Genomic DNA, 27,424 nt, shown 5'->3' with positions numbered 1-27,424 from the left:
TTATAGCACCATTATCGTTAATTTAATCTAAGAATTAAGCCAGTAGAACGCTCATAGGCGTACAGGAAGGAGCAAACTCATTCGTCCATCTGCCCTCAGAGTTGGGGGGGGGGGCGGTGCTCAGAGACATTTTAGAAGTGGACAGACCGCCTTTCCGAGCTGTGTGTGGAGGGGAGGGTCAGGAAGGGAGGAGAAGCCCCTCTCCCCGCCCACAGGTCTTTCTGAGGCTGAGGCCAGCCCGTCGGAGGCTCTGTAAGCTTTGAGGGAAAATAATTGCCGGGAAAAACCCCGGGGAAGCAGAACCCACGGGAAGAGACAGGGCCAGGCTGAAAGGCAGTGTGGAGCCCCTCGGGGTGTGCTCGGGCGGCTGAGAGGACGGGTACCCAGCTCGGGCACGAGCCCTGCCCCTTCCTTCTTTCCAAGAGGTCCCCTGGGACTGGGCTCAGTGAGTAGTGGGGGCCAGCACTTGGTGGGGCGTCGGGTCGGGTCAGGACCCCTCTGCTCCCCCAGCCCTCCCTCCCTCCCTCCCTCCTGAGCTCAGCGCCCACGTGCAAAGCCAGGGCGGTGCCAGGGGATGGGAGACGGAGGTGTGGCGTGAGAGGGGCCGCGGGCAAGGCTGGCCTGCCCCTTCTAGGTCGGAGCCTGGGCACCGTCGCCTTCTTCCTCACCAAGGTCCTCTCCTTCCACCTCTTCATCTGCCTCCAGACCCGGCTGTTTCTGCCAAAGAAAGACAGTGCAGAACCGTTGGTGGGGCCGGGCTCGCCCTGCACCCTGGGAAGTTGATCCCCTGAGGCCCAAACCAGCCAACTGGTGGAGGCCCAGGAGACTGTGCTCCTGGCTCTGTGGCCTTGAGGGCCTAGTGGGTGCTCAGAGCGAGCCAGCGAGTGTGGACGGCGGGCACGGCCTCGGGCATCTCGCAGGCTGGGGTCCAAGTCCTGCTTCGGTCGCTTTGCTGCCTGGGTGACCTCGGGCTAACGCTCCTCCTGAGTCTCCTTGGTCCCCTCGCCCGTGAAGTGGACACGATTCCTCTCAGGGCTGTGGCCCAGGTTAGAGATACAGGTGTAAGGGCTCAGCACTGCTTTCTCAGCTCTGACCCCAGAGGTTCTGGCCAACTGCAGAAAACTAAGGCTAAGCGGGTTGTTCTGTGCACCTTACGCCCTTCTGAGGCCCAGCTTCTCCGCCTGGAGTGTTCAAGCAGCGGGAAGGAGTGCTTTTCGGGACTTGCAGCCCCAGGCCGGGTGTCTGTCAGGCGCACTGCGCTGTGGGAGGTGGCTACTACCAGCACTGCCTTCTGGAGGGCAAGGGTGGGGGGGGTGTTGGGAAGCTGGGACTCCAGTCCCGTCTCTGCCATAAGCGGAGGGAGGTCTCTGCCCCACCTTGCCACACCGATGATGGTGTGAGAACAAGGCCCCTCCTATCCAGGTGCTTCCAAATGCAACACGAGGGGCAAATGTCACAGCCTGTGGCCGGCTCCAGTGGGGGGAGGCAGAGGGGGAAGAGGTCTTGGGATGGAACCAGTCACCCTGTCCGCGTGCTCGCCCGTTTTCCGCCAGCCTGTCTGCGAGGTTGGCACCCAGGAGGCCAGCGGGCCTGGCTTTGCGGGCAGGTGCCCTGCACTTACGTTTTCATTCCGCCCCAGCCCACACCCTTGAATCGTGTTGACGCCCTTGCTCCCGGGGTAGGTCCCGGCTCGCACTCCCCTGCTGTGGTGTTCTTCGCCACCCTTGGCCTCTCATCTGGAGGCCCCTGAAGGCCATGACCCACGCCAACAATGCCTTCTTCTTCCTCTATCCCTGGGTACAGAAGAGGGCCCGGAAGGTGACCAGGAACCCCCTTTATAGCTCAACCTCCTTCTTTTCCAGATGCAAATGAAGGAGCCAAGAAGTGAAGCGACCGACCGGCCCAGGCGATACCCCTAGACAGTGCTCTAGAGCCAGAGAGCACGGATGGGTGAGTTCCGCACAAATCATGGGGTCAGCAGCTGGCCTCTGTGCCTCGGACCTCCCAGCCCACCGCCCCCTCCCAGGGCCTCGGGGCTCACTCTGAGCTGCCAGCTCACGCAGCCCCAGGTCTTTGTGGCAGTGGCCACGCGTGTGTCCCGGTGCCAGCCGTGTTGGCGGAGAGGAGGGCCACAAGAAGCGTGGAGTGTGGCCCCTGCCCTCAAGCAGCCTACAGTCCACGTGGAGACTCAGGATTTCTCAGGAGCAAGGGAGTAATTGCTCCCATTGGCCAGATGGACAGGTTAAGGTCCACCTGCTGAGGCCACTTGCCCAAGGTCACCCAGGAGGGCAGCGAGCAGGCGGAACCCAGGCGCCAGGGCTCCCACCCGGGCCACCCGAGCCCCCGTTCGGGACCCTACAGGCTTTGTCTTCTTCATGGCTTCCGTCTCTTTCTTCTTCAGCTCCGAGTAGATGATGTTGAAGAACTCATCCTCGGCCTTGGTGACCAGCTCCTCCAGGTGGAAGGTAGGCTCCTCCTCTCTCAGGGAGTCATCCCTGCCCTCCGCCTTGCCTTTCTCCTTCAGCCGCATCTCCCGGTGCCTCGCCTCCAGAATCTTCTCCCGCCGGGTCTCCCGCTCAAATATCTGGGGTACACGGGGACAGGGAGGCCCGTGGGGAGAGGGTGGCAGCCGGCGGCCGGCTCCCAGCACGGGGCCGGGTTTAGCTCTCTTGCTTCACTCACAGCACAAGGCAGGGGTCTGTTCTCAGCGCCAACGGCAAGAAAGGAGGGCTGGACATCGAGATCGGGAGGCAGGAGCAGAGCCACCATGTCACCCAGTCCTGAGAGGTCCCCAGAACGGAGAAGACGTGGAACAGAACAGCCACACAGCCGTGCACCGTGGGGCCCTGGGTCAGGGGAGCACCCGCTCGGTGGTGGGCCCACAACCTTGGGCAGAGCCGGGGGGCTCGCCCAGGGCCTCGGCACCGGGGGGTTCAGTGCCACGGTGTGCCCACAGTGCTGGGGTGGGGGGGGGGGGCGTCATGATGGCTCTCAGCCTCCCAGCTCCCTTAGCCTCCTGCCCCAGGGTGGCCACCTTCCCTCTGTCTTCTCTTCTGGCATCTGCTAAGCCTTCATCTGCCACAAATGTGACCTCTGGGACCAAACAAACTGACCTAGTCAAACCGCTTGGGCAGCGGGAAAGCCGAAGCCTGCGGAGGTGACAGGACTTGCCCAGGGCGGCTTGGCTCCCGAGTGGCGAAGCCAGGGCCGAGTCAGACACACCTGATGCCACTTACGAGCTCATTTCAGGACCCCACGCCACCTCCCCAAAGGCCCATGCGTTTCTCTCTCTCTGCCTGGCCTGCTCTGCCACGGGGCCGGGGTCAGCGCCGGGCACTTACCAAAGAAGCCGTGTTCTTCTCGTTCTTCTGGAGGGTGCACAGCCCATTCGAGACCTCCAGCAGCGTGGTCGTCCCCAGCTGGGAGCCGCAGGCGATGAAGCATCCGTTGTCCTGCACCCGGAGGCAGAAGAGGGCCTCGTCGCACACCTGTCGGAGGGGCCAGGCAGATGCGGTTGGGTTGGAGAGAGGAGCCAAGCAGCTTGTCTTGAGTCCCCGGCCCCTGGGGAGAGGGGCGCTTGGCCCGGCTCCCTGTTCGAATACCCTCAGGGACTCCCCTGACTCACAAGACGAAGTTCAGAACTTCACCCTCTGAGATCGGCCGTCAAGACCCTTTGCCCCCCTCTGGCCTCACCTTCCACCACATCTGACCCCACCCACCACGCCTCACCCCTTCAGTCCAGCCCACGTCCATCCTGCAGCTTCCCAAATGCCACGCCCTTCCATGGCCCACGCTAGCGGGGCTCGGGTGTAGCTATGCTGATGTGACCTGAGCTTAGGCTGGAAGGGTCAGCTGCCAGGAGCCCATGCCAGGGCTGCCGAAGGAATAGGTGTGGTGGGAGGAGAGGCCAGGCTTTCCACTTTTCTTTTCTTTCTAAGTTTCCCCCAGGTAATTCTGCTGGGCCACCAGGACCCAAGGGCCTGGATGCATGGGGAGTGGGATACACGTGACCTTGAGGCTGAGGGCAGGGTCACACTGCTTGAACACAAAGTCCCAGATGTCCAGGGTCCCGTCCATTCTGGTGGTGAAGAAAACCGCTGGCCTCACTGGGCTCCAGGCGCCATCGGTGAGGTAAGCCATGTGGTACCTGTGGGGAGCCGGGTGCCAGAGGTCAAGGCCCACTGTGGTCGGGAGGCACAGAGAGGCTGCTGAGCCGCCGCTCTGCTCATCCAGGCCCCCTGGGCTCTAGGGTCTCGTCGCTGGGCAGGAAGTTCTTCCTTGTGTCTGACTTCTAGCCATGCCAGCCTCGCCCACCAGCCGTGGGCAGTATGCACTTTATTTAAAAAAAAAAAAAAAAACCAACTTTAATGTTTATTTACTTTTGAAAGAGAGTGAGAGGGGGGAGGGGGAGTGAGACACAGAATCGGAAGCAGGCCCCAGGCTGTCAGCACACAGCCCGACACGGGGCTTGAACTCACGAACCACAAGGTCCTTGAACTCATGAACCACAAGGTCATGACCTGAGCTGGAGTCGGATGCTCAACCGACTGAGCCACCCAGGCGCCCTGATAGTATGTACTTTAAAGGCTCTGGTCCTTCCCAGGGGCTGAGCCACTAGAGTTTCTCTACAGCTAACTCCAGGGGACAGGCACATGTTGCTGGGTCTGGGCCCAGTCTCCCAGCAATCGGACTCACCGAAAGGAGTCAGAGGAAGAATATGCCCAGAGAAGTTCCTAATATCGATATTAGAAGAACGTTATACTTTCTACTCGGTGGGGGATCTAGATTTTCGAAGACTTCTGTGGTAAGGAATGAAATTGGACCCTTATCTTATACCATATACGAAAGTCAACTTGAAATGGATGAAAGACTTAAACATAAGACCCGAAACATAAAATTCCTGGAAATTTTATGGGAAAAGCTCCCTGACCTTGGTTTTGGTGGCCATTTTGTAGACGTAATGCCAGAAACACAAGTGAAAAAGCAAAAATGAGTAAGTGGGGTACATTGACATCAAAAGCTTCTGCACAGCAAAGTCAAAAACTGAAAAAGCAAAAAAAATAAAAAAAAGAAGATAAAAGAAAAAGCAACCCATGGGATGGGAGAAAATATTTGCAAATCATATGTGTGATGAAGGGTTAATATCCAAAATATACAAAGTATATAAGGAATTCATTCCAAAAAACTCAATAGTGAGAAAACAAATAACCCGATTAAAAAATGGGTGATCGACTCCCTCTCTTTCTCTGTCCCTCCCTGGTTCACACTGTCTCTTTCTCAAAAATAAAGAAAGATTAAAAAATTTTTAAAGGGGCGCCTGGGTGGCTCAGTCGGTTAAGTGACCGACTTCGGCTCAGGTCATGATCTCACAGTTCGTGAGTTCGAGCCCCGCGTCGGGCTCTGTGCTGACAGCTCAGAGCCTGGAGCCTGCTTCGGATTCTGTGTCTCCCTCTGTCTCTGCCCCTCTCCTGTTCATGCTCTGTCGCTCTCTGTCTCAAAAATAAATAAAAAACATTAAAAAAATTAAAAAAAAATTTTTTTTTAAAAATCTGTGCTGACAGTTCAGAGCCCGGAGCCTGTTTTGGATTCTGTGTCTCCTTCTCTCTCTCTCTGACCCTCCCTGGTTCACACTGTCACTCTCTCAAAAATAAATAGGCATTAAATTTTTTTCTAAAAATGGGCAATAGACTTGAACAGGTGTTTCTCCAAAGAAAACCTACCAATGACTAACAGGTACATGAAAAAGTGCTCAACATCACTCATCGTCAGGGAAACGCAAATCAAGAACCCAAGGAGATAGCTCCTTACACCTGTTAGAGTGGCTATTCTTTTTTTTATGTTTATTTTATTTTTGAGAGAGAGAAAGAGAGTGCAAGAGGGGGTAAAGAAGACAGAGGGAGACAGAGAATCTGAAGCAGGCTCTGACAGCAGAGAGCCAGACACGGGCCTTGAACTCACGAACCATTGAGATCATGACCCGAGCCAAAGTAGGAGGCTCAACCAACTGAGCCACCCAGGTGCCCCTAGAACGGCTATTCTTAAAAAGACAAAAGATAATAAATGTTGGCGAGAATGTGGAGAAAAGCGAGCCATTGTGCACTGTTGGTGGGATTGTAAGCTGGTGCAGCCACTGTGGGAAACAGTAAGGAGGATCCTCAAAGAATTAAAACTAGAAAAAACTACCATCTGGTCCAGTCATGCCATTTCTGGGTCTTTATCCAGAGGAACTAAAACCAGAATCTCAAAGAGATATCTGCACCCTCATGCGCACTGCAGCGTTATTGACGACAGCCAAGATATGGAAACAACCTAAACGTCTGTCAGCAGATGAGCAAATAAAGCAAATGGGGTATATATTCAACGAAATGTTATTCAGCCTTAAAAAAGGAAATCCTTTCATTTGCAACAACGTGGATGGACCAGGAGGACATTCTGCTAAGCGAAGTAAGCCAGACACAGAAAGCCTGCATGATCTCACGTATAGGCAGAATCTAAAAAAAAAGTCAAACTCACAGCAGCAGAGACTGGAACAGTGGTTGCCAGGGGCTGGGGCAGGGGCGAGGGGGGGAAACGGGAAGGTGATGGTTGAAGGGTACAAACTTTCATTTATGCAACATAGGTCAGTTCTGGAGATCTAGCATGCAACATAGTGCCTCTAGCTAACGATACTAGACCAAATTGTAAAATTTGCTAAGAGAGTAGATCTCAAGTGAAGTGACCCCTGCCCCCCCCCCACAAGAATAATTACAATCAAGGAGGTAGGAGAGAGGTGATGGACATGTTTATGGCTTTGATGGTGGTGATGGTTTCACAGGTGTAACTTAGCCCCAAACTCACAGAGCTGTAGGCATTAAGGATGTACAGCCGTTTCTGGGTCAATGACACCTCAACAAAAGGGTTGAATATGTATGTGTGTGCATATATATATATATATATATATATTTTTTTTTTTTTTTTTAATAAATCATCCCAGGAGATCTTGATGCAACCAGATTGGGGAGCCACTAGAATAGAACATGCTCATTAGGGTCCACAGCGACACCAGCACTGCAGAGTCTGTGACAGCGTGAGCTAGAAAGGAACCCCAGATTGACACACAGGAAGGTTGAGAGGGTACCAGTCCCCCCACCTGATGCCTCTGCTCCGGTCTCTTAGCTCTGCCTGCCTTGCAGCATCTCTGTGCATATGGCACTCCCTGGCTCACCCAGGGGCAGTGAGACCACCCTGAGGGGCTCAATCTCATGGCCCCCCCTTGGCCTCTCCTCTGGGCAGACTGGGAAAGCCCACAAGCTTCTTTGATCCAACTACAGCGCTCACAGCTGTGTCCCTCTCTGCTCCTATGTGCCCAGCCTTGCATGAGGGGAGACCCACCAAGCTGCCCTGATGAGGTGCCCAGATTCTCAGTCCAAGCTTCCTGGGTTCAAACCCCACCTCAACTCCTTACCAGCCGGGAGAACAGAAGCAAGTGGCTTTGCCTCCCCATGGCTCTGTCCCCTAACACACACAATGAGGGACAAGAGGAGTAATGCTACCTACTTGTAGGGTGGGCTTGAGGGTCATGAAAACACCCAAGGCTGTTATTATGACTAACACAGGCTGTTTGAAGCACATCCCTTTATGAAGTGGCTGGATTAGGCTCAGGTGTGCATGGAGGGGTGTTCTGGGTGGACACGTAGAGGCTCAGGGCACTCCTGGGCTGGCTCCCTCTGTCCCTCCCACCCTCCTACATTCCCCTCCAGCCCCAACCTCCCTCTTACTTGGTCCACATGATGGACGACTCCCGGCTGTCTTCTGACCAGATGCGGGCGGTCCAGTCGCCGACAGTCAGGAAGTTCTTAGGATAGAATGGATTTCTCTGGAGGGCATAGATGGGGCCATGGTGGCCTGAGAAGGTGCACACAATCTTCTCGGCTGACGTTTTGGCCTTGCGGTTGCAGGAGATGACAATGCCCTGCTCAGTGCCCACCATGAACTTGGTTGGCTGTGGAAGGGGTGACACAGGAGTGAAAGGTTCCATGAAATGTCAACTCAGGGTTTATTGTCATGGTTAGCAGCCTTCTGGAGTCAGATTGGATGCGTCTAAAGGTACTGGAAGGGACCTTCGTGTAAGCTTATGCTCAGGCTGTTGCCCAGCCCCTCCTAAGGAGCTGGCCTTGCCCTTCCTGACTTCATCAGACCCCATCCTCTGTTAGAACCTGCTCAAGGGCGCCATGTTTAATGAAGCCCTCTCGACTCTTCCAGACCTTGGAGAAACTCATCAGCAGCTACGTGATACACACCTCTTCAGGTAGTATCATTGTGTCCACTAGGCATTTTGCCATAAAGATCCCGAATGTCTGTTTATGGAAAATGTGAATGATTGAATGAATAATGTAAAACAGGAGTCTAAAAAGTCCCCTCCCCCAGCCTTCAGTTACTTCCGAAACTGGGCTATACTGCAGTTACTTCAGAAACTGGGCTATACTGCATACCCATATTCATCCCACCTTTATTCACAGCAGCTAAGAGGTAAAAAGCAACTCGAGTGTCCCAACCCAAGTGACATGGATGGATTGACAAAATGTGGTCTATACCTACAGTGGAATAAAAAGGAAGGAAATTCACGGCTTTAAAAAGGAAGAACATTCGGACACACACAACAATGTGGGTGAACCTTGAGGACACGATACTCAATGAAATAAACCAGTCACGGAAGGATGAATACCAGAAGAGTAGAGATGGAAAGTAGAGGGGCCGGGAGAGGAGAAATGGAATGTGAAGAGACACAGCTCAAAAGGCCCAGAAAAGCGAGTAATGACGTAAAACGCAAGGCTCCTGCAAGCTAGTGATGGAGAGAAGTACCCAGATCCAGATGGCCTGCCATGCCTCCACCCTTGGACTTCTTGGTGGGGTTGGAATGGTGAGCCTGGAACTTGAGTCAGAGCCCTGGGTTTGAGCCCCAGTTGCACAGTGTCCTAGAGCGTATGACTTACCACACTAAGGCTCATTTGTTTGTCTGGAAAGGAGGGACAATAACATTATGGTACAAGATGGTCGTGGGCGATTATGCAAGCTCATCACTGGAGGGAGTTACAAGTGTCCAGCACACAGAGTGTGCTCAGTGACAGGCATGGGAGAGCTGGGGGACTACTGGTGGTATTGTCATTACATCAGGCACTTGCTCTAGAAGTCCCTGATTTCAGGACAGAATGCTTTTCTGCATCCTCCCCACACTGACTCTCATGCCCAGGGTTGGGGGTCAGTTAAATTGTCTTCCACCTGACTTCCCCAGCGTTCCTTCCCCAGCCTTGGGTGAGGGCTCCCAGGGCAGAGGTGAGGCCAGAGCATCTCCAGCTCCCAAGAGCCTGGGAATGATGTCACATGACCTGAAAACAAACAAGAGATGATCCCAATGGGGAGGCAGACCTGGGCTTCGGTGACACATAAGCCAGGAACAAGCCCAAGCCAAGAGTCATCTGGGAAAGTTGTTTTCTTGCTTTGCTGGGAATCCTCATTTGCTGCTTCTAGAAGCTTCCATCCTTTGACACTTTCATGTTACTGCTCAACTTTGATCTTTCTTTACCATTCCTTCCCATTGCTAGATGCTCTAATTGTGCCTGTGCTCTGGTTTTCCAAGGAGCCTCCTCTGACCTCATTTCCCTCTCCAATACCTCTTCCTTCCCCTCAGACTGTGAAGCGACCCACACTAGGCAGGGGCAGGGCCTGGGCTCTCCATGTTGGTCCTGGGCGGGGCTCTTCCTACAGAATGGGGCCCTTCTGGAATCCTGTCTTCTGCCTTCTGTTCAGCACAGCTGCTACCCAAGCAGTGACTTTGTGTGAATGAGGATTGGCTTCCTTCCTCGAGAAGCTCTGCTGCCCCCTGCTGGAAAGTTCCTGGAAAGACCACACACAAGCCCGACGACCACAGGAGGGAGGGGCTCCATGCCGCTGTTGGGTGCACGTGGTAGACGCTGGCTCCACCCGGCTCTGGCTGCCCCAGCATTGGAAGTCGGGGAAGGGAGAGCCGGGAACACTCACCAAAGTAGACTCGAACTCCAGGGAGATAGCCCCCAAGGCATTCTCCAACTGCTCCTTTCTGGCAATGTCCAGGATCACCACCTCGGTGGGCTCGCTCATCTTTCGGATATCCCACCACATGACCTAATGGGAGGGCGGGGCAACTTTGAGACCGGAAGTCCCTTGATTCTCCTAGCTTTTGCCTTCCCTACCTTCCTGGGGCCAATCGCTGGGGCCAAAGGGGTGTGTGTTAGAGATGACCAGCGATCCGTAGGACAAACACACTTGGAGAACCACTGCTCTGGCCCCACAGTCCCAAACCTGGCCGCTCATCAGGGTCATGGGCAAGCTTCATAAAATCCAGATGCTGGGGCCTCACCCCAGACCTACTGCCTCAAAATTGCCAGACGTGGGCTCTGGAATCTGAAATCTTTTTTTTTTTTTAATTTATTTATTTTGAAAGAGGGAGAGAGTGGGGGAGTGGGGGAGGGGCACAGAGAGAGGGAGAGAGAATCTCAAGCAGGTTCTGCATTGTCATAGTGGAGTCAGATGCAGGGGCTCGACCCCATGAACCGTGAGATCGTGACCTGAGCCGAAATTAAGAGTCAGATGCTTAACAGACAGCCACCCAGGTGCCCCCTGGAATCTGAATTCTTAAAGCCTCCCACAATATGGTAATATATAGAAACATTATAAATGCCCATATGCTTTGATCAAGAAGTCCCACTGTACATTGGAGATGTATCTTCACATGTGTGCAAAAACTTAGATACAAACACACTCTGCTACACAATCATGACATTAAAATCCACTGAAATAAATTTTGGCATACCTAATGCAGTTCCTAACAGGCACGAGGCAGTGCTTTGTGAAATATGACATCATCTTCAAGATACACTAAATGAAAAACGTCAAGTGCAGACCAATGCACAAGGTGTACAGAAAGAGTGAGGAAGACAGATGTATTTGCTCCTGTCTCCAGTGGCGGTCCCTGAAGGCGGCCGTGAGAAACAGATGAAGGTGGGTGCCTACAGGGAGGGGGGCCGGGAGGTTTGTGGGCAGAGGTGGGAGGAAGGTGTTTCCCCGTCTGCCCTTTTTGCCTTCTGGACTTTGTTCCATGTGCATCTATTACCTACTCTCTAATTTAAAAATAAAATGCAAAAGGAAACGCTCCCCCAGGGGCTTCTGGAGGGGACCTGGGGAAGTATCACTGCTCCCCACACTGTGGCCGGCTGGCTACCTGCCCGTCCGTGGATGCTGAGAAGCACTCAGTGCCCGTCTTCGACTGTAGCCAGATGCTGCCGTACACGGGGTCTCGATGGCTGAACTCAACAGTGGACAGCTCCGCCACCAGGCTGCCCTTCCGGGTGTCCCAACAGGCTGTCAGGGAGGAGAGTGAGGGCAAGGTGAACGGAAGCCCAGGCTTCTTCCTCCACGCAGGAAGCAGGGGATGGAGGGATGCTGCTTCTCTTGGTTTCGCAGGTATGTAGTTTTTTTTTGTTTTTTGTTTTTTTCAGAAGCAGGGCTCGGTCCTAACCTGCCTGAGTTTCCTCCCAACCCCTGAAGTTCCCACACAATCTCTATGGAAAGACTCCCAGAGTGCAAGCTTCACTCATTCCATTGAGTTCCTACCATGTGTTGAGCACCACACTACCTCGGGAAGCCACTGGAAATAAGACCATCCCTGTCCCTGAGAGGCAGGAAGGGGGACCTGCTGTGATTTTCCTGGTGGGGAACACGTGGGGGTGGTCAGGGAGAGCTTCTTGGAAGAAGTGAGAAGGATCACAGACTGAGGAGGAGCCTGGGATGGCAGTTGGGGGGGGGGCGGCCAGAAAGAAGAGTGCCTCCACCCCCAAAGAAATGTTCCTGAAAGTAAAAAGTAAAAGGTAAAAACACTGCAGCAAATCTCTTCTGCTACATAAACTCCCTTTTACCCTCTGCACTTTGGCTGCCCTGGATGGGAACGCAGATCACAGACCCTTTATTCAGATCCGTTAAAAGGACTTCACCTCTTCTGCTTTACCAAGAAAGCCTTGAAGCTTCTCTCGTTTTTGTCCTGACAGATTTTTTTATTTGGGGGCGGGGAGAGAGAGAGAGAGAGCAGGTGAGGAGCAGACAGAGATGGGGAGAAAGAATCCCAAGCAGGCTCTGCCCTGTCAGTGCAGAGCCCGATGCAGGGCTCAAACTCACAACTGTGAGATCATGACCTGAGCCAAAATCAAGAGTTGGATGCTTAACCAACTGAGCGACCCAGGCGCCCCGGAGAAGCTAGTTTTGTAAGAGAGCAGCAAAATAACTCAATCCATAAGTTTTGATTTATGGACTCCAAGTCCGAGACCTTTGCCCCTGGACAGGACTGGCCCAGACATGAGCTTTCTTGGCCAAGTTTGCTCGGCTAGGGACAGAGCAGCGCTTGGGGGTGGGCCCCCTGGCAGCCCCTCTCGAAGGTGGCACAGCCCCGGAGCCCCGGCTGCTCTGAGCTGGCACGAAGAACCCTGAAAGGGGTTATGAATAATGAGCGAGGCAAGCCTCCTGAATAAATCATGGCACAGTGGCTCGGCTCCAGTCTTCTAGAGCCCTGGCACCCAGGTAATTTGGCAGGGAGATGTGTGGGAGCCCATGTCTATTCCCAGGGGGGAGGTGGCAGGTCTGAGAGGGGGGTCAGAGGCCTCAGAAGAGTGTCTAAGAAGTTTCCCAGCCATCCAGCTCCTACTCTGGGAGGAAAGGGTAAATAAAACGACATGTGAGGGTAAGATGGGAAGGGGCTCTTTTCATGCCCAAGGTCAAGTCAGGCCTGGGATGAAGTTAGGCTGAGTGTCCACTGCTTGGGGGCCAATGTGGCAGGCAGGCAGGCAGACAGGGCCCATGGGGGCAGTTTCCTTCCAAGCTCCCTAGGGATCCAAATCCCAGTTTTCTAGGTATTCCATCAGCAAAATCAGCCGAGCAAGGACCTCTGAAAATCTTCTCCATAAAAGCAATGAGAAAACGGGCAACAAAGTGAGTCAACTTTTTCAGGACAACTTAGTCAAAGGCTTGCAGCCATCCAGAGAATGCTTGTTCAGGAGAACCAGCTGAACATCGGTAAGGACACTGAGTTTTGTGGCTTTTTAACTTGCCCTAGTTAAGACCCCATACTCTCTGAGTCCACGGTAGCCTTGAAAAATAACATCTGCCTTCCTGGTGAAAACCGGCTGCCTCACAGCAGCAGGAGGGGTAATCCGGCTGAAGTTCATTCACAGTCTTCCAACCAAAGATCGGTGACTATATGAACTGTCCAGTGCGTCCCTGGATGACCATGTCCCTCCCCACCCCCTGCAAGTTATCTGTATTTAACCTGACTTAGAGCTTGCTCCGTGGGAAAAAAAGAGGCAACTGTTGAAAATAATAATTATAAGCAATTGATTAACTTTGCAGTTTCCTGAAGTTGTAGCTAACAGCAAACTATCCAAAAGGCTTAAAAAGGCAAGCCCGGAGGGGAACCTGGGTGGCTGGTTGGTTGAGCGTCTGACTCTTAGCTTCAGCTCAGGTCATGATCTCACGGTTCGTGGGTTTGAGCCCTGTGTCAAGCTCCGTACTGGCAATGTGGAGCCTGCTTGGGATTCTCCCTCTCTCTCTGCCCCTCCCCTGTACTCACTCTCTCTCTTTCAAAATAAATAAGTAAACTAAAAAAAAAAAAAAAAAAAAAAGGACAGGCTTGGAGAACAAGGTGTCCATTGGGATGTCCACTGGGGCTTTGAAAAGCTCCACCATTTGCCTGGAGATCTGGAAGGCCACATGCCCGGGTAGGGCTGTGTGAATGCCCAGAGCTGTGCACTCGCTCAGGAAAGAACTGAGGAGGCCCTAAGCTGTTGCCTCTGCTGACCCTGAGGCTTTGTGCAGAGGTGCAGGTGGGGCCAGCAGCTGCCCCGCGGAGTGTCGCAGCCATGCTCAAACAAGCACACAGAGGCTCTCGGCAAACACTGGTTGCCTGCAGGTGCTTGAGGAAATCTCTGTCCCACCATTAAGCTAACCAAGCAGAGAGCATGGCGGGCACACATGATAGAATGCAGACGTCACAGAATTAGATCAGACAATTCACTGAAGAAACAAACAGCAGCAAATAGCAATGAACACAAAGCTTACAGTGGTACAAGTACCTGATTTCCAAAACTGTCACTTTATATTGTGTAAAGAGAGAAATTTTCAACAAAAAAGTTACAAGATATATAACAAAATGAGAAAGTGTGGCCTATACACAGGAAAAAAGGCAATAAATGGAGACTGTCCCCAAGGGAGCCCAGCTGTTGGACTTACTAGACAAAGACTTTAAATCATTGTGTTTTTTTTTAAAATTCTTTTCTTATTACATCAGGATCTCTTTATTTTTTAAAAATTTTTTTAATGTTTATTTTTGAGAGAGACAAAGACAGAGCATGAGTGGGGGAGGGGCAGAGAGAGAGGGAGACACAGAATTGGAAGCAGGCTCCAGGCTCTGAACTGTCAGCACAGAGCCCGATGCGGGGCTTGAAATCACAAACTGCGAGATCATGACCTAAGCCGAAGTCGGACCCTTAAACGACTGAGCCACCCAGGTGTCCCTTGACCTGTAGTTTTCTTAAAACTTGTTATTCTGAACTGGTCTTAGACTTACTTGAACTATTACAATTGGAGACACTGCTGAGCTATCAGCAAAGCCTGACTACCCAGATGTCTGGAGTTCATCCTCTGTGGGAAGTCCCCACCTCACTCTGTGCTCCCTGGGAAGCCTGGCCAGGTACTTGGGCCCTGGCAGACAGCAGCGGGGGGCTGGGCTTGCTCCCGGTTAAGCACCTGGGTCCCTCCTTACCCAGCTGCCCATTGTAGCAGCCTCCCAGAAGCACGTGGGAATCTTTGGGGTTGTACTCCAAGGTGACAAGAGGTGACGATGGCTTCAGGACGATTTCAGGCTTGTTGGGATTTTCTATAAAACAAACAAACAAATTGATCCCGCCAAGTCTGGAAAGAAAAGAACGGAGTCAAACAGTTTAACCCTTCCTGAGATGGGCGATGGTAGGGGGATGTCTGGAAATCCCTCCTGTCTTTCTCCAGGCTGCAACCTCTAGGTCCTGGGGGCCAGAATCTGGCACTCTTGGCCCTAGGGGCTCTTTTAGTGGTCTTATTTTTGGTAATCAGCAGCGTGTGTGTGTGCGTGTGCATGCACACACATTTTGGAGATTCGGTAGGAAACCGGGTTTTGACCCCAAGGTTTTTCCATAAATCCAACTCTCCCTGACTTCTCCAAACCAATTTCTTTGTCTGTATAGTGGGGCTAATGAAGGAGTCCACCCCCCCCCTTGCCCCCCAGGGCTGTTCAAAAGCATAATGTGCTCAGTTCTGAGCTTGGCACTCACACCTACTAATAACAGCTAACGTTTATTTTCACAATGGCCACAGTGACGGGATGTCCTACAGTGTATCGTCCACCATCGCTGGCCACCTGACAAGGCTCGTGCCCTTAGAGTGAGTGCTTCTGTCAACAACGGTCCCTGCTCCCATTGCCCCTACTGGCCATGAATTAAGGACCAATGCCAGGAAAGTGGGACAGAGGTGAGTCTCCTTCTCAGTCCGCTGGGGACTCTATCTGAGCCTGTGGAGTCTAGGATTGGGATTCCATGGGGTTTGGTCTTGAATGCCCTGATCAAGGATCTGGAAATGAAGGGAGTTTCCTGCTTCTGATATGGCTCTGGTTTGGCTGCTCCTGAACCCAGACAAGGAAGGGATGGGCAGCTTCCTGGGGTCCCTGGTCCCTCCCTAGAAGGGACCTGCCCTGTGAGAGTCCCCTGCCTGTGGCTTCTACTTTCCACTCTTGTGCTTTGCTGGCCTCTGCCCTGCCCCCTCAGTTTTCCTGGACCCCCGGACCCTTCCACTTCTCACCCAGGTCCCAGATGTACGATTCATGGCTCATGCCCTCAGGCGCACGTTGAAAATTCAAGCAAGAATATGCCACTGCCAACTTTCTGTTGCCATCAGGGTGCCAGGAGAGGTGCGTGGCTGACCGCTTGATTACCTGGGGATCCCTTTACAGGAGAGGGCAGAACACTGGCATGGAAGGCTCCCCACACCTCTTATTTACTCAGTTATATCTCTAAAAAATTCAAACGTATTTAAGCAATCACATTCACTCGGAGAAATTGATTTTTAAGAACAAAGTTTAGAAGAGCCCTTAATCCAAACCTGGATCTCACCACCCATAAATAGAAGGTAATAATAAAAACTAAACCAGTGGGAACAAAATATCAAATTCCAGTCTGATATTTCCACTTGCTGAAAGTTTTGAGCTTGAGGCCTGATTTCCCATTGCTATTACAACGAAAGGGGAAGAGGAGAATCCAGCAATCCTCCTCCTTGGTATTTGCCCAAAAGAGTTGAAAACTTTTGTCTAGCAAAATATTTCAGGTGAATGTTTCCAGCAGCTTTGTTCATAGCTGCCCAGACTTGGAACCAACCAAGACATCTTTCAGGAGGTGGATGGATAGATAAGCTGTGGTCCATCCAGACAGGGGAATATTATTCAGCATTAAAAAAAAACGAGCTATCAAGCCATGAAAAGACACAGTGGAAACATCATGCACGTCACTAAGTGAAGGCGACCAGTCGGTAAAAGGCCACATACTGTATGATTCCAACTATGTGACATTCTGGAAAAGGCAAAACCATGGAGACAGTAAAAAGATCAAGCGTTAACCAAGGGCTTGGGGGAAGGGAGGGATGACTAAAAGGAACGTGGGATTTTAGGGCAGTGAAACTATTCTATATGATACAAAACCCACTGAGTGGGGCGCCTGAGTGGCTCAGTCGGTTAAACATTCGACTTTGGCTCAGGTCATGATCTCACGGTTCGTGGGTTCAAGCCCCGCGTCGGCTCTGGGTTGACAGCACGGAGCCTGCTTCAGATTCTATGTCTCCCTCTCTCTCTCTGTCCCTCCCCGGCTGTGCTCTGTTTCTCTCTCTGTCTCAAAAATAAACAAATATTGAAAAAATTTAAAAAACACCCCACAGAGTATGCAACACAAAGAGTGAGCCCTAATGGAAACAATGGACTTTGGGGTGCCACAGGTTGACTGTTGTGTCCCCCAGATTCATATGTTGAAACCTAATGTCCAATGTGATGGTGTTAGGGGGGTGGCTGTGGGAAGTGATTAGTCCTCGATAAAGGGGCTCCAGAGAGCCCTCTCACCCCTTCCGCCATGTGAGTTCCGGCAGTGAAAAAATGGCCGCCTATAAACCAGGAAGTTGGTCTTCACCAGACACAGAACCCAACCACCTTGATCTGGGACTTCCAGCCTCCAGAATTGTGAGGAGTAAGCTTCTGTTGATTATAAACTACCCAAGTTATGGTACTAAGTACCAGAATGCTGGTTCCTGACGGTGACAAAGGCCCCACCCTGGGGCAGGGTTTTGTTGATGGTCAGGAAGGCTGTGTGGGCTCGGGGCGGAGGGGGCGTGTGGGAACTCTCCTATTTTCTGATCAGTTTCGCTGTGGGCCTGAAACTGCTCTGAAACATCAACTCTTCAAAAAAAGAGGGGAGGAAGGAGAATGAGCAAGAAGTAAAAAAGAATTAAGCACTTAATGGCCCAAACTGAGACTTTGCCCACGAAGTAATCAGAAGGGATGAAGGAAAGTGGAAAGCAAGATACCCTTCTTGCCCTGTGATTTCTCCACTTCACTCCTCCCCAGGAGCACGGTTAGAAGGCTGGGATCCAGGAGACCTTAGTTCCATCCCTGGTTGGGTCACCCCTTCCCCCTCCCGTGTGCCCTGGGCACCCGCCCCTCCCTGAAGTCAGTCCCCTCATCTGTCAAACATACAGGTTGAATGGGATAATTTCTTTTTTCTTTTTTAAGTGTTTTTTTATTTATTTTGAGAGAGAACATGCACACACGCAGGGGAGGGGCAGAGAGAGGGGGAGAGAGAATCCCAAGCAGGCTCCAGGCTCAGCACAGAGCCCAACGTTGGGCCAGATCTCACCACCATCAGATCATGACCTGAGCTGAAATCAAGAGTCAGACCCTTAACCGACCGAGCCACCCAGGCACCCCTGTGAGACGATTTCTAATCTATCATCCTGCTAAGGTATCCACATGTGAGGTCAGACCCCAGTAGGGCTGGGGCAGCAGGGAGGACAGCCCTCACCCCTCCCCCCTGGCCCCTCTCCCAGAAGTGCTTGCTCCTACTCTGCACACCACAACTCAGCCCTGGATCACAAAAGGGTCCTTCCTAGTTGTGCTGGGACTGGGTCAAGTACTTCCCAGGACCCTCAGTGAGCCATGGTAGCAAAAGGAATCCCCCCCGAGTTGGCATTTGAGACTAGTCCCTTCCAAAATCACAGGTATATAAACGTATTTTAAACAAAAAAAAATAGTGCTACGCTACACGCTGTTCTGCATCTTGCTTGTTTTGCTTCACAAAGTAAATCTTGGAAACACTCCCCAGCAGGCTGCCTCCTTCATCCTGACATGTGGGTGCTATCCCCCGGGTAGGCGTGCCAGAATTGCTCGAAGCACTCCCCTACCAATGGGCTTAGCTTGGTTCCAGCCTCTGGCTAGAGTGCCTTCTGCTGCAGTGAGCGTCCACACACACAGTGACTTCACACACGTGTATCTGTGGGATCAAGTCCTGTTGTCAAGCTTCTGTCCTTGGAGGTCATCACCAGGTACACTCCCACGAGTGTGGGATGAGGGTCCTGTGGGCCCACAGTGCTGCTGGGTCACTGATGGTCCATACTTTGGACTCATTGTGCCCTGCGTGACTCAACCCGGCTTGCACACGGCTTTGCAAATTCGCTTAGTCTTTCCCTGGACTCTGTCTTCTCTTTCCATCAACCAGACCTGCCCCCAGGGTGGGGACCAGTTGGTTGCTGGGTGCTCTGTTGCTCTGCTCCCTACAAAGCTCAGAGCACAGAGGGCATTGCACCCACGGCATGGAGTGATCGGCAAAGAGTGACCTTGGGAAGCACCCAGCCACAGGGGTGGCAGAGAGCGTCCCGACACCTGCCTACCTAGGGAGGTACCTTAAAACATTGATGGTTTTAGCTGAAGGGGCCTCATCTGTCACCTCCACCGCATCCTCGTCATCAAAATACTCCTGGTAGATGTCAATGGCATTATTCTGCTTGATGCAGTGCTCCATGATCTGAGGAGAAAACATGAGGAGTTCTTAGCAGGAAAGAGAGGTACCTGCAGCCTGACCAGGCTGAGATGGCAAGAAATATCTAACGGTCTTTCCCAGCCTTCCAGCCCGTTGCATTTTCAGTGGGGGCAGCATTGCTTCCAAGGGAAAATTCGTCTTGGAGGGTGAAATATTACTTTTCATGCATAAAGCACAGATATACATACAGTACATAAAGAAATATGCCGATGGGATTAAAATTTCATGGGGGAAGCAATTAGGAAAAACATGAAAAGACTCGTTGGGGGACAACAATGAAAAAAAGGTGAAGAAACACGCCTCCAGTCGCACAGAACTGGTAATCGCTCCATATACAGCACCAATCTTCTGCTTCCGCCACCCAGAAGGCCCTCTCCATTTTTCCAAATGTCCACCAAGGAAAAACCTCAAGCTCAGGTGTCTCCTCTTCCAGGAAGCCTTCCCTGATCCCTTCAGCGGGAAATTGGATCTCCCTCTTTACGGAGCAAAATGGCAAGAGTCATCCCTCATAGCATGTCTTTCTACGTTACACGGTGATATCTCTGTATTTGTCTCTGACCTCCAATGGATTATGATAAACTCTTTGGGGCAGGATGCATGTGAATTTTATTTTTTGCCATCTCTCCTGTGCCTGGCAGAGACTACAGGCTCAGTCCAAATGTGCCGAATGAATGAATGATCGCTGCTGGCACGCAGCTCCTGGGTGGGGTTCTTTGGAGTCCTTCTTGCTCAAGGGGAGCACCTGTCAGACTCCTCCTCAAGCCTGTTCAGCCCTGGTACCTTCCCATCTTCCCCTTTGGTCTGTTGTTGTGGACTGGTCTGCCTGCTCCCAGACAGAAGGTTCCTTAAGGTACCTAATGATGTTCGTCCGCATAGTGGCAGGAGCGGAGCCCGGGGCCAGGCAGGTGGGGCACCGCAGTGATGGAAGCCTTACCGAGCCAAGCTGCGTGATGGTGTTGATGTAGTTCTCGTCCTTCTCCACCTTCTTCCGGAACCGGATCGTCTGCTCCAGCTCCAGGGGGTTCACATCCTTGGGCCAGCCCCCCTCCACGTGGTTAATCCCCCGGGTCTCCATCTCAAACCGCTCTGTGTTGACCTACACAAAGCCCCAGGTGAGAAGATATCTGCCTGCCCCGGGTGTAAACATTAGGCCATGTCCGCAAACCAGGATCCTGGGGCTGCCTGCCTGTGGGCCCTGAGCACACAGGGAGGGATCATAATAAACGTTAAAAAAAATTTAAAAAAATAAAATAAAAGATTGTGGTAAAAGACATACAATATAAAACCTCCCATTTTAACCATTTAAAATTTTTTTAATGTTTATTTTTTTTTTGAGACAAAGAGAGACAGAGCATGAGCAGAGGAGGGGCAGAGAGAGAGGGAGACACAGAATCCGAAACAGGCTCCAGGCTCTGAGCTGTCAGCACAGAGCCTGACGTGGGGCTTGAACTCACGAGCTGTGAGATCATGACCTGAGCCGAAGTCGGATGCTTAACCGACTGAGCCACCCAGGTGCCCCCCCCCCCATTTTAACCATTTAAAAATGTACGATTCTGTGGCATGAAGGACAATTCATATTGTTAGGCGACCACCAACACTGTCTAGTTCCAGAACGTTTTCATCACCCTAAGTGGAGCCCCCAAAGCCATTAAGCAGTCACCCCCCTCCTCTTTTCCTTTCTAAGCCAGCGCTCACGAAAGGTCTAAGTCGTCCCAGGATGGAGATGTGGCAAGAGACCCCAGCGCGTGTGGCCTTCGCGGTGGCCATCCTGTTGAGTCAGCCACGCTGTGGACAAAATCGCCCCGGTCCCCGTGACAGCAATTAGCCCTGGGAGAGCAAGAGACTCAGTGTGTTTGAACCGTGCGTTATTGGAACCTCCCACAACGTGTTTTGGCCGAATCAAGTGTGATTTTCACCCGGATGATTTGGGACATGACAAAGCGGGTTCTTCTCTCCTGCAAACTAGTTTTGTCTCCGCAGTGCCTGGCATAGTCCAAGGCGGATCGCGGGCTCTAGACAGGCAGGGAGCTCCGACTGCAGTGTGACGCCCAGTTCTCTCATCACATCATCAGCCCCTCTGACCAGAACTTTCCATGGCACCCTTTCCTTTCCACCAGTTGGGCAGGCGCCTGCCGATCTGAATCCTTGCCCCCTCAGGATACCTCTCCCAGCTGTACCACATGCCTAAGACGACTTAGAGGTGAGACCAGAGCCCATGGGAGAGAGAACATCTTGATTCCCATTCACCTGGCCCAGGGAGTGGCTGGTGCTGGGTCTTTTCCCGCCCCAGGCACCGTGGTGGGTCGTGGGGGCGTTTCTGTCCTCATACTTCCAGCATCCGCCCTGGGCCATTCTAACTGGCTTCCAGTCACCCAGATGGAGCCACCCAGTCCCACTGACCACCCTGGCTGGCCATCCTGCCAGACCCCACCTTCGCTGGCCCAGGCCCCGGGGCCAGGGACCCACCTCGTGTTCTGACATGCTGGTGGAGCACTGGATGCCCGTGTCCACGGGGTTCCGCTCCACGAACTGCTCTGCCAGCTCAGGGTTGGGCGGGATGTTGATGTTCAGCTCGGCCTGGCGGTCGGAGAAGTTGCATGGCTTCCCGAACTCGCTTCGCTTCTTGACATACACGTACACGATCTCCATGGTCCCGGCTGCTGCAGGGGCAGAGGAAGGGTGTGAGGGAAGGGGCCCCACCTAGCTGCTTCCCTGTCCCCCCGGGCCTCACCGGGGGCGGCTTCCAGGTTCCTAGTCTGGTTGGGGGGGAAGGGTCCTAGGAGATTTGTTCAGAAGCTGCGTCTGCACTTCTAAAAAATCATTTATTGGGGCGCTCGGGTGGCTCATTCAGTTGAGCATCCAACTCTTGATTTGAGCTCAGGTCATGATCTCACAGTTTCATGAGTTCAAGCCCCGCATTGGGCTCCGTGCCGACAGTGCGGAGACTGCTTAGGATTTTCTCTCTCTCCTTTTCTCTCTGCCCCTACTGGGTGCACTCTCTCTCAAAATAAATAAACTTAAAAAATCATTTACGGAAGGGCGCCTGGGTGGCACAGTCGGTTAAGCATCCGACTCTTGATCTCTGCTCAGGTCATGATCTCACGGTTCATGAGTTCAAGCCCCGCATGGGGCCGTGTGCTGATGGTATGGAGGCTGCTTGGGATCCTGTCTCTCCTCTCTGACCCGTCCTTGCTTGTGCTCTCTCTCTCTCTCATAATACACAAATAAACTTAAATAATAAAAGATCATTTATTGAGTACTGAGTACCTGCTAAGCATTACCGTGTTCAGTTCTTGCAACTGCCCTTTGAGGTAGACAATAAAATCACCATTCTACCTTTCAGGAATCTCATACTTAGTGATACCCTGGGTGTCTTGCCCAGGACCACGTACGTAGCTAGTAAGCGGTTCAGCTGCTCTGCCTGACTCCAAAGCTCTTACTCACCAAATGATGCAGTTTTTACCAAGCTAACATGTTTACTGGGAGGCAGGGAGAAACACTGATGGTGATTATGTTGAACTAAATCTCCGGCCACGCCCTGGATCTGACCCTACAGCACACAGATAGGAGAGCCCCAGGCCTCTCTGGAAACTCTCCCACCCAACCACCCGATTGTCCAAAAGGCCACCCACCCCTTCCCAGAGTTCTAGGTTACTGGGTGCTACCCTTCACCGCTCCTTCACCGCTCGAAGGGGGGCCCTTCCGGAGACTCCCCTCTACATCACTCCGACCGCGATGGGGCTGGGAGTCTGCCTGAGAAGGGGAGAGACTGCCAGACCACTTCCTCCACAGGCAGAACAGTGGGCCTTTGAAAGACTGGTTGGGCAGGGCACAGTGTGGAACTGGAAAGCAGACTGGGCTGGGCATTGACTTCAAGTTCTGGCCCTGCCACTTGCCAGCTGCTTGACCATGGCTAGGCCACTCTCTCTGCCCCTCTCTGGCTTGTGCTCTCTCTCTCTCAAAATAAATAAACTTAAAAAAAAACTAATTACATAGACTTCTCTTTAAAAATTTTTTTTTGATGTTTATTTGTGTGTGTGTGTGTGTGTGTGTGAGAGAGAGAGAGAGAGAGAGAGAGAGAGAGAGAGAGTGAGAGCCAGGGAGGGGCAGAGAGAGAGAGGGAGACTGAATCCGAACCAGGCTCCAGGCTCTGAGCTGTCAGCACAGGGCCCGACGTGGGGCTCGAACCCATGAACCGCGAGATCATGACCTGAGCTAAAGTCAGATGCTTAACCGACTGAGCCACCCAGGCGCCCTGAATTACATAGACTTTTCTAGGAATGCATAGGTTTTGTGAATGCCAGACTTTATGCTTTACATTTGTTCTCATAGTTTCCCTTACTTCACCTACTCATTTGGCAAACATTCACTCAAAGCTGAATAATCAAGAAAGCGTGGTACTGGCATCAGAATAGACATATGTATTGACTGAATGGCATTGAGAGTTTAGAAATAGACTTTGATACTTATGGCCAACTGACTTTTGAAAAAGGCACTAAGGCACCTTATCAGAGAAATGACGGTCTCTTCAACAAATGGTGCTGGGCCAACTGGATGTTCCCATGCGAAAGAATGACCGTGGACCCCCTACCTCACGCCACACACACAAATTAACGCAAAATGGATCTCAGGCACCAGCGTAAGAGCGAAAACTAAGGAGAGAAACGTAGAGGGAAATCTCCGTGACGCTGGTTCTTTAGACATGGCATCAGATTCTTTAGACGTGGCATCAGAAGTATGGTCCATAAAAGCAAAAACAATGATAAATTGGACTTCTTCTGAATTAAAAGCTCTGCACCTCAAAAGATAATATCAAGAAAATGAAAAGACAAGCCACAGACTTGGAGAAAATATCGGCATATTGGGTCTGATAAAGGACTTGCATCCAGGATACACAGAGACTTGCGGGGTCCCGGGCGCCGTGGACTTCAGATTAGAGGTTCCCTCACTGCATGCTCCCCACAACCCCCCCCCCCCCCAAACTCACAATTCTCATTCTACATATGAAGAAACTGATACCTGGAGAGTTCAAACACCTTGTCAAAGGTGGTGGGTCTTAAGTTGAGGCAGAGTGGGGGCCCAGACACGTCTGGCTCTACGGCAGAGTGATTCTTAGCCTTGGCTACACAGAAACTCCCACAGGGCTTTACAAAATCACAACCCTCAGGTTAAACTGCAGACAAACGAAATCAGAATCTCTCGGCAGTAGGTGTTAAACTCCCGGGTGAATCCTAGCGTACAGCCAGGGTTGAGGAGCACCGATTTAAAGTGAGGGTTCTTAATTTCTCAGCCAGCATGCCCCAAACCTGGGATGTTCATTCAAACTATGGAGGTTCCCAGGCCCCTCTTGCAAATGTGGACTGTATGTCTGGGGCGGGGCCTGGCAATTTGTGCTTTTCACAATCTGGGTGAATATTACGACCAGACGTGTGTCTAAGCTGCCTCCTCTTACCTCCAAGGCTGCAAGGTGCCAGACCAGTGGGCCCTGGCTACTGGCACCTGAGATGCAAGGCCAAGAGCTATTGTGATAGCCCAGAAGCACTTGCCTGGAGTGGCCTTGGGCCTTGGAGCCGCTGGGGTAGGAGTGAGGGAGTGAGGGTTATCCTAGGTCCCTTTGCATCCACGTATGATGTTCCTCGAAGGCAGCGTCATCCCAGCCCGCTTCCAGCCCCAGAACAGCTCAACCTGAGTCAGACTCACAGGAAACAGGATCTCCCGCTCTTTCTCCTGGTCTGGAGACTCTCTTGTAACCCGGGAAAGGTAGAGGCCATGGCTCGGACAGCAGAGGATGGGAACAGAAACACAAGTGGCAGAAGTTGCCCCAGTGTGTCCATTCTACACGGGCAAGGGTAGGGCCTTGTGAAGACGACGGTCAGTTCTCGCCTTCACCAGCACCCTGCGGAGGGGCCACAGCGCTACTCCTGGGCCCCCACAGTGACGACGGGCTGCCTGTCTCTCCCTCTGGTAAAAGACACTTGCTGCAAAAGCCAGTTCTCTGGGGACACAAGGAGGCTTAAGAACGTGAGGAAACTCCAGGGGCGCAAAAATAGCCTCTTTAGCCCAGATCATATGTGAAACAGCTTCGCTTTCCTCCTTGGTGCCTCCCAAGGCCAAGCCAGGGGCGAGAACGGAGGCATTGTTTTCTATCTGGTGGCAGACAGAGGGGACATTTAAAGGCTGGCCCGGTGACGGGACGACAGCTCATTCAGGGACCCAGAGTGAGCTCTTTCTCCCAAGCCGGCAGGGCCCGAAGATGAATAGCGAGGTCAGAGCAGGGGTCTCAGGAGGTCTCTCCCCGCCCTGGTGAGACAGAGGCCGCCGGCTGCAGAGCTGTCTGCCTGTAGGGGGGGGGATGGCAGGGGGGGCTTCCAAGGGAGGTGGGGGCAGTACTGCGGCTCTTTGGGAGTTTGGGGAGGGGCGTCCCCCACCCGTGGGAACCTAGAGACCCAGGGGCAAGCGGGACTCTGCAGCGAGTCTCAAACATAAGAACACGTCTGGCTGGGGACGTGCTGGCGTGAACATCAGAACTGCAACCGTCTCCCGCGTGCCAGGACGGTCAGACTGGGACCTCCAGCAGTTACAAAAACTCCTCTCGCGTAATGATAAGGCGCACCGTGATTCCTGGAAAGAACTTCCCTCGACTTAAGAGAAAGTGTGTTTTCCAAGCTTGGGTGGGGCTGAGGGAGCCGCGGGGCGGAGGGGCTCCGTTTGGGAGCTTAGTGTAGAGGCAAGAGGAAGGTGGCTGGCCTTCCCTCCGCGCTGGACTCCACGCGATATAGACGCGAGAACATTTTCCCCTTCCTTGTGGTCCCTGGGGCAGCCCTTAGTCTTTGTGCCTGGGACTGATGGCCTCTATGTGGCCTCTATGTGGCCTCTGTGTGCCCCTGGCTGGGCAGAGGAACACAGGTGGAGAGCTTCCTTCCCTCTTTCTTATGTCCTTGTGCACCTTCTGGAATACGGGGTCCTTCAAATGAGACAGACCTCGCTAGGAATCCACCCCGCCCTCCCTCACCAGGGCATCCCACCAGGGCAATGCTAGGCACACTGGGGTCCACCTGGGGTGAGCTCCAGGTGGAGGGGGAGGACAGGCAGAGGTGGGAGGAGGTCCCCAGAACTGAAGGGTGCTGTGTTGGTGGTAACCTGCTCTCCCCACTACAACACTGCCTCCTTGAGGGCAGACTGTGGTCTTTCCATCCACCGTCATCCCCAGTGCCTGGTGCAAGAAGGAGCCCAACACTCCCACTGTGAGCATGCTGAGGGCCAGCAGGGTCCCACGGCTCTCTCCTAGAACTCTCTCTCCCCTCCTCTTCCTTTTCTGATTGGAAAAACAAAGCAGAGCTAGGGGTGAGAGGGGGAATCACAGGGTCTGAACGCCCGAGAATGCACTTCTGTGGTTCAAGAGAGTGTGATCAACTTCGAACGCGTTGCAGGAAGGTGAAACTAAGCGTGTGACCTTGAACGTGGTATCCCAGTGGGCATAAGGAGCGCCTGGGTGGCCCAGTCCTTTAAAAGCATCTGACTCTTGATTTCGGCTCAGGTCGTGATCTCACGGTTTGTGGACTCGAACCCTGCATCCAGCTCTGTGCTGACAGCACGGGGCCTGCTTGGGATTCTGTCTCCCTCTCTCTCTCTGCCCCTCCCCTGCTCGTTTTCTCTCTCTCAAAATAAAAATAAACTAAAAAAAAAAAAAAAAATGTCCCCCTCAGGTTGAGGAGTAAATAAAATCATGCATTTTTGGGGGACCTGCTGCCTAGTCTGTGCTCAGTAATTTTGAAGTCCCTTCCCTCCTTTCTTATGAGAAAGCCCACCTCCCTCCAGTTCAGCCCAGACTCTACTTTCCCGCCAGCCAGCTGTGAACCCTTTAGAGGTCTCCCTCCCTCCAAGAGACCAGGGGATCAGGGCCAGACCGACTGGGAGCAGGGGGTGTAGGAGGCAAGGTGACCAGAACCTGCGTGGTCCGGTGAGTCACGAGGACTGAGGGCAGCCGGGACGAATGGGGCGCGGACACCTGGCCCCCCACCCTCCGGCAGAGCTGTCCCAGGAGGCTGCCCCCACGGAGAGCTTCTGGCACTGTCGCTGATTATTACCCTCGGGGGCTCCCTGCTTCACTCTCCTCTCCTCCTCAGCCTCGGCCTCCTCCCGGCCCGCGCCCTTACCCTCGTCCGCTCGCTCGCGTCGCCGCCTGGCCGCAAGGGAAGCACCTGAGCCCCCGCCACCGGGCTTCTCCAACTGCTCCGAGGCACGGCGGTTACCCGTTGCCTAGC

The 27,424-nt window shown here is 52.8% G+C and overlaps 1 protein-coding gene across 5 annotated transcripts; it reads right to left on the bottom strand.

Annotated features, from left to right (window-relative positions):
* On the bottom strand, positions 1-27,424 carry DNAI2 (dynein axonemal intermediate chain 2). 5 transcript variants are annotated; one of them, XM_042916114.1, is made up of 13 exons: positions 27,317-27,424; positions 21,627-21,820; positions 20,095-20,256; positions 19,024-19,145; positions 15,889-16,031; positions 14,822-14,935; positions 11,237-11,376; positions 10,018-10,140; positions 7,758-7,981; positions 4,012-4,147; positions 3,342-3,488; positions 2,683-2,780; positions 1-717 (listed from the first exon to the last, which is right to left on the bottom strand). In XM_042916114.1, exons 2-13 carry the CDS (start codon positions 21,807-21,809, stop codon positions 132-134), a joined length of 2,178 nt encoding a protein of 725 aa, XP_042772048.1. In that variant the 5' UTR covers positions 21,810-21,820; positions 27,317-27,424; the 3' UTR covers positions 1-131. The 5 variants fall into 5 exon arrangements, with proteins under 5 accessions (XP_042772048.1, XP_042772051.1, XP_042772050.1 ...); XM_042916117.1 differs by having other exon boundaries at positions 21,627-21,817; positions 27,317-27,405; XM_042916116.1 differs by lacking the exon at positions 27,317-27,424 and adding an exon at positions 27,248-27,314.

This window comes from Panthera leo, chromosome E1, assembly GCF_018350215.1.
Source record: "Panthera leo isolate Ple1 chromosome E1, P.leo_Ple1_pat1.1, whole genome shotgun sequence".
NCBI classification, from domain to species: domain Eukaryota; kingdom Metazoa; phylum Chordata; class Mammalia; order Carnivora; family Felidae; genus Panthera; species Panthera leo.
The sequence above is the reverse complement of the archived record's forward strand: the minus strand, read 5'-3'. Positions and strand labels throughout refer to the sequence as shown.